Source organism: Pygoscelis adeliae, unplaced genomic scaffold (assembly GCF_000699105.1).
Source record: "Pygoscelis adeliae isolate BGI_AS28 unplaced genomic scaffold, ASM69910v1 Scaffold590, whole genome shotgun sequence".
Taxonomy (NCBI): domain Eukaryota; kingdom Metazoa; phylum Chordata; class Aves; order Sphenisciformes; family Spheniscidae; genus Pygoscelis; species Pygoscelis adeliae.
This window is the reverse complement of record NW_008823962.1, coordinates 32834-45899: the sequence shown is the minus strand read 5'-3', so window position 1 is coordinate 45899 and position 13066 is coordinate 32834. Positions and strand designations below refer to the sequence as shown.

At 51.1% G+C, this 13066-nt stretch overlaps 1 protein-coding gene across 1 annotated transcript; it reads right to left on the bottom strand.

Annotated features, from left to right (window-relative positions):
- ACER1 (alkaline ceramidase 1) lies at positions 1 to 10762 on the bottom strand. Its single transcript, XM_009323257.1, has 6 exons — positions 10670 to 10762; positions 4164 to 4278; positions 3652 to 3790; positions 2339 to 2476; positions 1611 to 1748; positions 1 to 169 (listed from the first exon to the last, which is right to left on the bottom strand). The coding sequence occupies exons 1-6, from the start codon at positions 10760 to 10762 to the stop codon at positions 1 to 3; spliced, it is 792 nt and encodes a 263-aa protein (XP_009321532.1).
- Between the last annotated feature and the right edge of the window lie 2304 nt (positions 10763 to 13066).

Here is a 13066-nt window from a genome sequence, read left to right as displayed (position 1 = left end):
CTAGCACTGCTTGTGGGATTCCTCCAGAACAATGTAAGGCACCACGACAGGCCAAGAGTCGCTGGGCCAATATCCTAGCTTTGGCTTGAATGATGGCATCTCGTAGTTGACGTCAAAGTAGATGACCAGTGGGCAGCAGTATAGGAGGGACATGGCTATCAGCACATGCCTGGCAAGGAAACCAAAAAAACATGTGTTGGACAGGCATAACTCCACCTGCTCCTCCTGCACCTTGTACCGGTGTGCGGCTGGCATTGCCACCATGAGGCTAGAGCCAAGGGGTACGGCAATGGCAGGCGAAGGTCCCAATCCCATGATGCACGAGGGCTGCAAGGAGTGCGGGTCCTGCAGGGTTTGTGCCTATGGGGAAATCCTAGAAGAGCTCTGGGAGCTGGGGCTGGGACAATTCCTTGCGCAGAGGGGATGGGGTGATATAGAGGACTTAAGCCCCAAACAAACCCACCCATTCCACCTTGCCTGGCCAAGCCTAGCAGCGCTGGGAATCTGTCCCAGTCATCCCAGTGATTTGTGAGGATGAATCTGAGAATATGCACTGTGTGCGGCACTTACAGCCACACTTGGCCAGGCACTGAAATGTCTTGCCCAAGAAAATCACTGTCTTTCAGTTTGGCTATTAAAATAACTCAAAGAACATTGCACTTCATGCAGCTTCCTGGAAGCAGATGCAGCCCTTTGAAAGCAAGCTGCTTACCTGGAGGGACCTTTAGAACAATTTCACTTGCAAAACACCATTTGGCTGGTGCGGAGGAGGTAGGGATATTAAGCAGTGATTAGGACCAAATTCTTGGGCTGAGGCCAGGGTGAGGAGCAGCATCAATAGCGACAGAGGAAAGGGGGAGAGGGTTGGGCAGAGATGTGGCTGCTCTCTCGTCAAGTGGCCAAGAAGGCCAATGGCATCCTGGCCTGCATCAGAACTATTGTGGCCAGCAGGAGTAGGGAAGCGATTGTGCCCCTGTACTCGGCACTGGTGAGGCCGCACCTCGAATACTGTGTTCAGTTTTGGGTCCCTCACTACAAGAAGGACGTCGAGGTGCTGGAGCGTGTCCAGAGAAGGGCAACGAAGCTGGTGAACGGTCTGGAGAAGAAGTCTTATGAGGAGCGGCTGAGGGAACTGGGGTTGTTTAGTCTGGAGAAAAGGAGGCTGAGGGGAGACCTTATCGTGCTCTACAACTACCTGAAAGGAGGTTGTAGCGAGGGGGGTGTCGGTCTCTTCTCCCAAGTAACAAGCGACAGGACGAGAGGAAATGGCCTCAAGTTGTGCCAGGGGAGGTTTAGATTGGACATGAGGAAAAATTTCTTTACTGGAAGAGTGGTTAAACATTGGAACAGGCTGCCCAGGGAAGTGGTTGAGTCCCCATCCCTGGAAGTATTTAAAAGACGTGTAGATGAGGCGCTTAGGGACATGGTTTAGTCGGCATGGGGGTGTTGGGTTGACGGTTGGACTCGATGATCTTAGAGGTCTTTTCCAACCTTAATGATTCTATGATTCTATAAGTATCACATCCCTGCTGCCCTGTCTCCTTAGCTGTGGCCCTTCAGCCCCTGAAATGTTTGAGCTGGGGTTCCTGCCTCTACGCTGGAGCCCTTACCAGAAGCTGTGGAAGTAGGGGAAGTTGATCGCCTGCCAGAGCCCACAGAGCCACCTGTCACTTATCCAGCTGCTGATGGCCAGCACCCACCACACGACCATGGCTGCGGCCATCCGGTGAACCCTTTTGTCATTGCACCTGGAAGACACAGCGAGGGAGAGGGAGCAGAGTATCGTGTTGGAAGGAAAGAAGGTTTTAAAGAGGGCTGGTTCCTGTCTGCAACTGCTAATGCAACAGGGCAAAACCCAGCGAGTTTCTTCTGGAGAGCATCAGACCACAAGAACTGGAGAAGTGTGGCTCTGTAGAGGGGGTTTCTGACTTTCTGTGGGTGAGGATGATGCTAGGAGATGCCAAGGCACTCCTGTCTTTCTCCCCAGATCCTGGGGTGTTCTCCCACCCCCACACTGGTTCCCAAATCCCCCAGGGAAAAGAGCTGCAGAGATGGCAGCTGGGGAGGAGAAGATGCACTTGTCCCATGGATTGTCCCCATTCTGCGTGGCACCTGGGCCAGATGGCCTTCTTGTACCCCACTGCTCACAGTCCTGCCTGTGCCTCTTCCCGGGTCCCCCCCCCAGGCTGCCCCAATTCTTTGCAGAGCTGATAGTCCAACATGTGGCTGATGAAGTCTTGGACTCCATTCACTGTTGTGCACAGAGTCACTGCCACATGTGAGCCTGCCAGGAGCGTGCAGTGGACCTGCAGATAACCCCTCTCAGCCCCCTCCTTACTTTTTCAGCTCACACCATGTCAGGTACAGCAGGTGGAAGGCGATGCAGTTGAGCACATAGGCATTGAGTGCTGGTTTGATGAAGGACATCAAGGTACTGATCACGGTGGTGACACCACTCAACCAGAAGAAATGCTTCCTAAAGGAAATTGGGAGTGAGTGTCAGTGCCCCCAAAGTTCACAGTATGGAAGGGTAAGGATGGGAGAGGTCCTGCTCATTGCTTGAGAGAAGAAACCCTTCTCCAGCACCTCCAATCTGTTTGTACATGGCTGACCTCAGCCTCTGCAGTAGTCCTGGCAGGAAGGCCAGGATTACTATATATCTGTTTATATCTGTGCTTTGCCAAAAGCCCCCCAGTTAGTCCACGACAGAGAGGGGAACACAGCCCAGAAGATAACTTGTGCACTTTCATGGTGATGCCAGAGACGAGCATCAAGAGGTAAAGGCATCGAGAGCTTTGCACAGGGAAGGGCTGCAAAGCAGGAGTCCCAGCAGCCGCAGGCAGGGGCTTGAGCCGTGCAAACATGCAGATTTGGGCTGACTGAACAACAATAGGGCTCAGAGGGGCCTTTCACATGCAAATCCCTTCTCAAGTCCCTTCCCCTCTCCCCCAACCATGTCTCCACAGTGAACTCCTGGTGACCTCCTCTTGGGCATGGGAAGAGCAGACTTGGAGCAGGCCTTCACAAGGCTTCTAACTGGGCTGGCTCAGAGGGCTCCAGCAAGCCTGCCAGGATGGGACCATATTTTGAGCAAAGCCCTGCTGGATTCCTGTTTCTGCTGATCCATGCCCACCCAGTACCCCCATCCTTTCTGCTGAGGTCCTCTAGCCCAGCCAGCCCTCCTGCAAACAACCTTTGAAATGTGGGGTGTTAACTTGGACCAGCTTGTCCTATGGGAAATCCCATCAGCCTTCAGGGAAAGCTCTCTGTGGATGGCAGGGGATGCTATGACAGTTTGACAGCATGGGTAATTGAATGTCAGTGCTCAGGAACATTTAATTTCCTAATTAATTTTTAAATTCTCCATGCAAATTTTTCTCTGCAGCTTTGCAAATACAAGCAGCTCCAGGCGACAGGAACCCATCACAGCCCTTCCCCATGGGAGGGTTTCTTACTCTTCCTCTGTCAGCACATCCACTACTGAGTGATGGAGGGTCCAGTCCCAAAGCAAACTGCCGTAACCTCAATGCTGACCCCTTGCAGGGGAGCTGGCTGTGGGCTGGGGGGCGGAATCTGTGGGTCACATGTATCAATGTCAATGTCCCAGCCCTCCCCTCAGAGCCTGCAACCCTATGTCCCTGTGAGTCATACCTGCTCTTGATGCACCTGGGGAAATAAACCCTTGGGTACCAAAAGGAATATGCCACAGCCAGTGTCCAGAGGATGGAGAGCTCATCTAAGAGTTGTCCCACGTAGCTCAGAGTCATGTGAAAGTACATGGAGAAGATACCTGCAAGGAGCAAGGACAGCTTGTGTCAGCAAAGCTCCGTCCTCACACGAGCCCGTCTGGCCTGGGAAGTTCTTGGGGGCCATTCCTAAAGACACACCGTTCCTGAAGTGCATGTACCTTGGCGTTAATGGAGGCTTGAGTGAGTCAGTCCACACAGAACCACGTGGATTTACTGGGCTGGAAGCTGTGCATCCACAGCCAGCAGGAACCATGAGCTGCAGGGCTTCAAACAGACGCGGCTGTTCAGTTTCCCACCCCAGCTTGCCCCTGTGCTTTGGCCACTAAGAACCAGCCTCCAAAGCCAAAGGTATAATGAATGAACAATCGGGTACTCTGGCAACCTGTCTGGTCTTCTCACAACCTTGGCACCCACCTACGCAGAAGAGCAGGCCAGAGACGAAATACAAGGGCAAGGCGCGCTGCTGACGGTACTGCCGGTTCAGGTAGAGCAGGGCAGGAGAAAGGACAAAGAAGCTTACATTGCTGATCTGAAAAACAAGAGGCACATTCAGCTTATTGCATGATCTTGGGCAAGTCCCATCCCACCATGTGCCTCAGTATCTCCGTGTGCAAAGAGGATACTGATCTCTAGTGGAAAGCATCGCGTGGAGGCAGGTATTACTCTTGGCACAGGGAGAGGGCAGAGGCGTTTCCCGAGAAGCGAGGCTGGAACTGGAAGGACAGCTATTGCTGTGACAGCAATGGCTGCAGACATCTGTGCTCTCCCTGCACGCACCTCTGGGGCCAGCAAGCCCGGGATAAGCTGGTGTGCCCCTTTTGGGTGATGGTTTAGCTTCAGCTGCCCAGTGTCTTCAGGCAAGCTGCCAAAGCTCTTCTGTTTGCAGCCATCTCCCTCTCCTGTCAACCCAGGCCTGCCAAAAACTCCCTGGATGGCTTCTGCCCCTTTCGGCCAGCAGGCAGCCCCCTGCGAGGGGCTGGGTGGGCGTGAGGAGCTAGGCCACAACAGCAAGCCACAGTCAGGAAAACCTTCGTTAACTGGGATTGGGTGCGGTGAAGAGCAGCAGGACAAGCAGGACATTGGTAGGTGGGAACAGGACTGAGGTGACATCCTGTAGTGTCATGTGTGAAGCCACCTGGCTGGAGGGGGAGGTATTCTGGACACTAGTAATTACATGAAGTCATAAACCTCCTTTAAACATACCTAGCAAATGAATGCAGCGAAATTATTCTGCCCTGATTTCCAACTCTGCAAAATTGCTTCATTGACAGACTTTGATTTGTCTGGGGAGGAGGGCATGGTATTGGGGCTCAGCCTGTTGCTGCTGCCTGGGCTGGTTGAAAGTGCCAGTGCTTCGGGGAATGGCAGATGCTGACGGGCAAAATGTGAGAGCTGGGGAGGAGCTGCGAGTGCCCAAAGCCTGGACCTGTGTGTTGGATCAGGCCCACACCACCCTGCAGCTACGGAGGAATGAAGTTTGAAATAATCCTTACCCTCTATGGGTTCTTACCCTGGCTTTTTCACCTGATTTTGCAAACTCAGTAAAGGGATATCACAGGGAAATACAGCCTCCCCAGGGAAAAGCTTTCTTGCTCATGAAAGGTTGGGACTGTGGTGCCACGTTTTACCTGCCAGACAGCTCTCTGGGGCTTTGGAAGAGCAGGGCAGAGCCATCTGCTAAAATGCCATTTGGCAAGCCACCAGGGTGACTTTTATCTCACCCTGAAAATCCTTTTCCTTTCATCTTACAGCTAGATGCTGACCCAGACCTCAAGCCTGGAATCTGACCTCCACAGCTGGAGTCTCACCCCTCAGCAGCCCTCACATGCACCAGGTAAACTGCAAAATCGATGCTTGGCTTGTGATGTCCAATGGGATCTAAGTTTATAGTAACAGGGCCGCAAATCACAGGGATGTTGTTATATATATGAAACACACCCTCTCATATTCCAGAGGGAAACACAAGTCACGCTTTATGTAAGGTCTCTATTCCCTTTAACACCTGAAGATTAATCTTGAATTTCACTAAGGCTTTCATGAAACAAGTTGATGCTCCCATTAACAGCAATTCTCAGGCCAAGCGTATTGGTTTTCTGTAGGTGCTTAGAGCCAAATCCCGGTCTGTTCCCATTCCAGCTATGAAAAGAGAAGCGCTGGTCCCACTTGCACACTTGAGGTCAAACTGTTCGGAAATGATCGAGAAACCAAACTGTGTGTTAAAGTAACAACTGTGTTGCAAACATTTCTTTTCCTGTGAAATGGTTAAAGAGGCTTTTGGAAGACAAGCAGGGATAGCAGGAAGAGCGAAAATGCTTGCAGAAAAGGCAACAGTGTGCAAGTGCCAGCATGCACGTCAAAGTGAGGAAATGCGGGACTTTGAGATTGCGTGTAGAGAGGTCTGAATCCCTGCTGCAGTGGGCATTGCAACAGTGCCATTAATTACGTGATAGCAATGTTATCGCTTCATTAATTCAGTATGAGATGTGCAAGATCAGATATCAGAGGGGAGGGATAATCAGGGGAACTATGCCAATAGGGTCGAAAGGATAGAGTGATTCCTTGCAGAGCAGCCAAACCCAGAGCTTAGGGGAGAGCCGCTACAAAACTGCATCTGTGGGGGACACAGGGTCTTCATCACTTGTCAGATCCAAGCCCTGATTTGTAAGAGCTGTCTTATATCTTCCACTTAGGATGTGGCAAGCTCCATCTCAAATGTAGTTAGGAGGGTTTTGCTCCCAGTACTCCCATTAGGAAGTTTTTCCAGAGTCTCTGCTCACACTGAGTCTCCCCAGCACAGCTTCTACTTATACCTAGCTGGGTCGTACTGGCCAGGAGGCACCAGCTCCCTCTGCCCAGGATGCCAGGGAGATAAGAGAGTGGTGATGGAGCCGAGGTGTGATTTGACTTGTGAGGGTGACTCAGCCCTGTGGTTTTCCACTGCGTGTGCGCTTACAGCGATGTCCCACTTCCTAACAAGTGTGAGTTATTGCTCCAGGTACCTAAGCCAAGCCTGCCTATACTGGCATTTGCTTCTTTCACTAGGAGAAAAGCAAGACTGGGATCAGCGACATGGCTCTAATCCTGGTGCATTAGCAGGATCATGGGAAAGGCCCCAGGGCTTGTGCAACTCGGCACTTTGCAACCTAAGATGGAGAGAGAGACCTGCAGAGAATCTGTTTGCTTCTCCATCCATGACAGGGTGAGAACAAGCCTCCGATACGGATTGGGACAGGAGAGCACAGCAACAGCGCAGTAGCAGCCAAGGCATGTGCTGGTCCTTACTCAAGACAGGCATTTTCTGCAGTGAGGGGAGATTTCTGCAAGAGTCATTGGAGTGCATTCATTCACTTCAAGACCAGCGAACCAGCTTTAGCTGACAGAAGAGCTCACAGGGCCAAAGGCAGAAGTGATTATCTCAGAGGCTCTCCAGACCTGTATAGCAAGTTCCTAATAGCCAGACCTGTGTAGCAGAAGATGAGGCTGCGTGTCCTGAGATCGCAGTGTCATGCCAGTGCTTTGGGGCAGGAAACAGCTGTTTGTCTGTGTTTGCAGAGTGCAGGGTGAGGAGCTGCTGTACTCCTGCATGGGACTTCCTGGGCAGGCGAAAGCGCGATGCGTCTGCGATGCCACGGGGTTACTGAACCTGTGCGGAGGGCCGGGGCACATGCCATGGCTCTGACACACTCTGAAAGTGAGTGCTTCTCTGGGCATATCTAGGTAATTTGCACCTGTGGTTGAGCTTATCCCCACCGATCGATGAAGCATCTGGGAGCTCTGGATATACAGCAGTGTCAGAGCTCCTGCTGCTTTGCCAGAGAGACTGCTGAGGATTTGGTTGTCATTACCAGCATCCTGGATCAGTCATTTCAGGAAAGAAATGAGGGTAGAAAGACAAGTCCCTGACTGATGACCCTCATGTAGCACAATACTGTTCTCTTACGAACAGCCAGAAGACAATAAATTTCTGGGTCATTGAGTCCCTATAAATAGTTAGCGCTTTGTTGCTGAACTGCATCCAATCACGAGCCACGATGTATTATTAGGTACTTAGAGATACTGTTTACATTCTTTGCTCATACCCTGGGTGCTTATTTCTAATAAAAAGCATCCAACCCAAGCAGACCTGAGAGAGAGTGCGGCTGGCACAGAGCAATTCTCAGCAGCACATTGCTGCTGCTGGCACAAAACTACCCTGCTTGAGCCCCGGGCAGTGTTGGGGAGAAAATGTTGAAGAGGATGCTCCATTAGGAAGCCCCGCTGATTTAGTGGTGCAGGGGCCTTGGGCAGGAGCTGGCTGGATTCCCAGCTAGTCTAAAACTCTGGCAAACTGATGCTGAAGTCAATACTGAGAGAATTATCTCAGGGCAGGCCAGTGAGATAAGGCCTATAAAGCTGGCCGCAGGGAGGAAGCAATCTGAATATGGGGAGCAAACGAGTGGAGGAGAGAAGAGAAGGAGATCCAGGCTGTTAGGATCACATCTGAGATAGTGGCCTGAGCCCCAGCTGGATCTGCAACATGCTGCCAGCCAGCAGGGATAGCTCGGGATCTCAGTCTGGTCCGATTTCTATAGTCCCTCCTTTAGGGCGCATCACAAGGAGCCTGATCCTGCGAGAGAGCCCAGAGCATGAAGAGGGCTCCCCTGGTGCTGCTGCAAGGGGTGAGAGCCAGGCAATGTGCACTGCACTGTGTGCAGTCTGATGAAGGGGTGATGCCCATGTAAGTGATGCTCCTGCCTGCTTTTGGTTACAAGGTCTGGCCCTGAGCACAGTGCAGCCTTTGGGGCTGTTGTCAGATGCTCAGACAGCAGCAGTTTTTAGGAGGGTTTGCTCTTTTGTCTCCCCTTGTTTGGACAGGAGATCACATGCCAGCCCTGACGCAGGCAGCTGTCAAGGCAGGTTTAGGTCTCTGCTGCTTTCTCTAAACGGGAATCGCATCTTAAGACAGAAACTGCAGAAGTGGTACCCTCCACCTGCACAGGCACTCTGCTGAGATCTGTGGACTGGTAAAAGCGAGCCTGGCAAGAAGGAGATCAGTGCAGGGACCAAAAAAAGCTCTTTCTTTGCTGGGAAAGAGGTGCCCTGTGTTCACATATAGCAAGGAAGAAGGGTTAGTTTAATCACTGGAAATAATCCTGCAGGGTTTGCTCTGCCCACATGTCTCTGTGTTCCTCGGTATCACACTAGTTTGCATCTGTGTGGAAACAGGCGTTGCAGAAGTTTTCCTCTCCTGGAGGAAAGCTGTGTCTCAGTCCTACCGAGTGCAAATTCATCCAGACAAGCCCAGTGCCTCAAAGGTGGTATAGTATGGGAACATGGGAGATGGCTGTGGCTAGTAGGGACCTCAGCCCAGAACTAGGCACCTGGGTAAGATTTTTAGGAATAGCTACATAATTTAGAAACCTGCACTACAAAGCGACCTAGGCAGCTAAGAGTTAATGTTTTATGGGAATTAGAGGGCTTTGGGCCCTAAGAAAGACAGTTATGCATCTGGTCACACCAACTGGTGTCTAGCAGCATGCCGCAGAGAAGTTACACATGTAAGTGCTTTTGGAGAGCTCCTGAGACACTTCTGGGTGTGTTAAGGATGCTGAGCCACTTTGACAGTCTGGGTGTAAATCAGGATCCTTGTGAAAATGGGGTCTCAGCTCCAAAGACACATTTGAAAAATGCTGCCTATGTACTAAACTAGGAGGTTAGGCAAATTTATCTCCCTGAATGAATTCTGATTAAAAACATAACTTTCAGACTTCCTGCTCTGTGGAAATCAGCCCCTCTCCAGTGTTGCCAGTGATACTCCAAAACACAAAGGCATTTGGCATCTCCAGCTACATTTGAAACGCTGATGTGAGTATGAGTGATTTCTGTACCTTCTTGCTAGTTATGCCTTGCTCTGCAGCTCTGAGCCCATCTGACAGGGATGCAGTGCCAGTAAACAGGCAACAGCACAACACATTCAGTTGGTTGCCAGAGGGAAGCAGGATTTGGTCTGGACTGGCAGATCTTTATTTGTTAACTGTCTCAAAGAGAAGTGACTATATACAGCCCGAGCATCCCTCCTCTGAGACCCTGGCTGGGCAATTAGAGTTTGGGAGCTGCGGGACTTGGGTGAGGGAATTATCGTTATTATAGGCAATTTATTAAAAGCAGGAAATGCTTTAAAAAAAGAGGAAGAGACATTTCCATGAGAACAAGAACTTCTAGTGTTAGACAGTAATTGCTAAAAGTTGTAAACAAGGCCTTTGGAAGGTTGTAAATCCACATGCCTCACACCCCTGCTAGCCTGTAATTGCACTGAGGTAGACCGGTTATCTACCGAGTCCTCTGCAGACAGATATGGATGCTTCTAGCCACGCTTAAGCCAAGGAGGCTGTATTCAAGGGACTGGCGCTGGATGGAGACTGAATTATAAAGGATCATAGGAGGTGAAACTGGCTCATGCATCAGCTTCCCTCTGTCTTGAGTTCCGGATTCCCAACCTGCCTGACATGGTTCATGCAAGTGTTGGCTCTCATTTTGCCACTCCTGTACATTTAGCTGGAATATATGAGCCCTGTGTGGGACTTACCCCAGTTGGCAGGAGAGCTGCAGGACTGGTATAACAGGATCTCACAAATCTGGGCTAAGGAGCACCGCCAGGGTTTTCTGACTGGGAACTCAGCCCCACACATGCCAGAAGTACCCCTGACCCCAGCTCGTTTTGTGAGCAGCTGGCTGTTGTAAGCAATAAAAGTCCCATGATTTACCTGAAGCTCAGAAAATGGTCCCCATACCAGCACCCTCCAACACCAGGAAGTTCAAAGGGGTGAGCAGGAGGAGAGAAAACAAGGTTGTCCTGTCTCGTCTCTAAAAAGCAGCTCCTGGGTGCCCGGAGCCAGCTGCCTTCACGCCCCAGCCTGCCCTTCGGATGCGCCCGCACTCACGGTGTTGTAGTACTCTGCAATGACCGTCGAGTGCTCAAAGTTGCCTTCACACCAGTCGACTTCGGCGCTCTGGTAGGAAAATATGCTCGGCATTGTTGGGCCACCTTTGCAAAAGGGAGAGGAGAGGGTTAGTTTTGCACCCGGGGAAGGAGTGTCCTGCACACCCAAAGGGAAAGGGGAGAAGCACACTCTGCCTGCCTGCCCCTTGCACACACGCATGCTCATGTTGCACCAGCCTGCTCAAGCACAGTGTCCTTACCCTCCTATGAAAGACTCATCCTCTTCCCAGCACGCATCATATTGCAGAATATTTCCTCCTCTCTTCCCAGGACGCAGGAGTGACAAATCAGCCTAGGAAATGTTCTTGAACTCTGAGCCTGGGACACAGCCCCATCCATGGCATTAACGTCTCTCATCAGGGGTCATCGCTGCCGCGTGATGCTTCCCCATTTCAGCCTCGTCCTTGTCACCCTGTCTTCTCCCTTCTCTTCACTTTCTTTATGACTCAGATCTTTCTGCCAAGAGGACTTGCCTGTACTTTGTGGGCTGTGAACTACCTTTTGGGAGTGGACAACTCCACAGGGTTTATTGCTCATTGGCTCTGTTCTCCTTAGTTGTTTCTCAGCATCTTTCTGAGGGCTGGAGCTCACCTTATGCAAGCTCAGCCCTGGAGCACCAAGGGCACCAGCACAGACGCTGGGTATTACCGGAGTCCTGGGGGCGCAGAGCGAAGGCATTGCGAGGTGTCTCTTCAGTGTCAGTGATTTCACTTTGAATGTGCTCCCATGCAAGCCCCGTCCTGGTTTCCCAGTGAAAGGCATCAGAGCTTCACACCTCGAGTGGGCTCTCCACTTCCAGGTTCCCCCGGCCTGGCCTCTGGCAGTGGCAGAAGCTGCAGTTACAAGTGGTATTCCAAAAAAAATCTAACCTTTTGCCTGTTCTTCTTCCCCATGCTAAAGACTTTCCTATCCTCAGTGTGAGCATCATTTCTCAGCCCTCTTTTATTCATTTGAAAAAGTAAAAGTTCTGATCAAGTTTCCTGTTTGGCATATTTTGTTTCAGATCCTTGAGACTTTGGAGCTATTTTAGAAGCTGATAGATGGGTGCCAACCTTAGAGGTGTTTGGAAGCACCATCCAAACCCTAGCAGCTGGGTATTTGGTACACAAGAGCCACAGAAATTCCCTGGAACTAAGCAGTTAAGTCCCTGGATGCAGTGTTGAACTAACCTGTCCAGCTGTGCTTCTCTAGCTCAGAATGAGCAGGTACCGGGGTGACACCAAGCATTTCAGTAGCGTCTCTGAGCTCCCAAGGCAGTGGTGGTAAGGGGTGGAAAACAGAGCTTTCTTTGCTTTGAAAATCCTTTCAGCTGTCTAACGCAAGGAAGGGAAGTTTATCTTAAAACCACTTATCAGTTGATCATGTTCTTGTGGAGAAACAGTCAAGTCCCTGTTTACACCGGTGTCAGCTGAGCAACACCACCGAGTTCAGCAGTTACTGTAGGTGTGCAGTGGTGTGAAGCTACCGCAGCTTCCTCTGCTTCTCTTCCAAGAAGAAGTTCAAAAGGAGAAAACACAGGAGTGTAACGCTAATACAAACAAGCTCTTCTGTAACCTCCTGCTCCAACCAGATAAACTGACTTGTGGATAAACCTCCACCGTTCTTTTACAATTGCAGGTTAACGATGCCCTCCCTTTAATCCAGGCAGGCTGGTTCCCCAGACCAGGTGAGATCACAGCTACAGAAGAAAAATAAAATAGATGGCAGGCAGATTGGTTTGAGGTCTGACTCCTCATGATCTTGGGTTTCCATGTGCTCATTCGCAACACAGTGACTCTCTCCTGATCCCTGGTGCTCTGCATTATGCTTTTACAGCAAGGCAAGTGGTTGTGTAGGGTAAAAAAAGAATCATACCCGAGATGGTAAATCCCATCTCCTAGCTGAACAGACCTCAGGCGAGAGATGGTGAAGGGATGGAGGAGACCCGAGACAGAAGAAGAGAAAGGGAAAAGAAAAATCAAAGCAGCGACCAGAGTGCCCAGTGGCTGCTGGCTTGCTGCTCGCCTCTCATCCCAGCCTGGCTTACCTGTGTTCCCTTGAGACGGATCAGCACTGCTTCCACGCGGTGAGGCAAAGCGTCGGGAGCTCCAAGGTTTCTAGCAAAGCTGGAGCAGTAACCTGCCCTACTGCTCTAGCTCTGAAGGAGTGCCCACGGTGTGAGCTCACCGGGAACAGCCGCCAGGAAATACCCTTGCTCCGTCTCTAGGGAAAGCGTTGGGATGAGAGAAGAGCCATGCGCACCCTCCAGGCAAACCTTCCAGTCCCCCAAAGGAAACATATTGGCTGGAGGGTTTATATCTGTGCACCCAAATGGGCAGGGGCAGAGGGAGGGCAGAGA

Bases quoted from the DNA above. Each gene is read 5' to 3' on its own strand.
- ACER1 (XM_009323257.1), bottom strand. From the start codon at position 10,762: ATGCCGAGCATATTTTCCTACCAGAGCGCCGAAGTCGACTGGTGTGAA. The intron at 3,791-4,163 runs GTGGGTGCCAAG...TGCTCCTTGCAG, and splicing joins TGGCCTGCTCTTCTGCGTAG to GTATCTTCTCCATGTACTTT. The intron at 1,749-2,338 runs GTAAGGAGGGGG...TGTGTCTTCCAG, and splicing joins ACATGGTGTGAGCTGAAAAA to GTGCAATGACAAAAGGGTTC.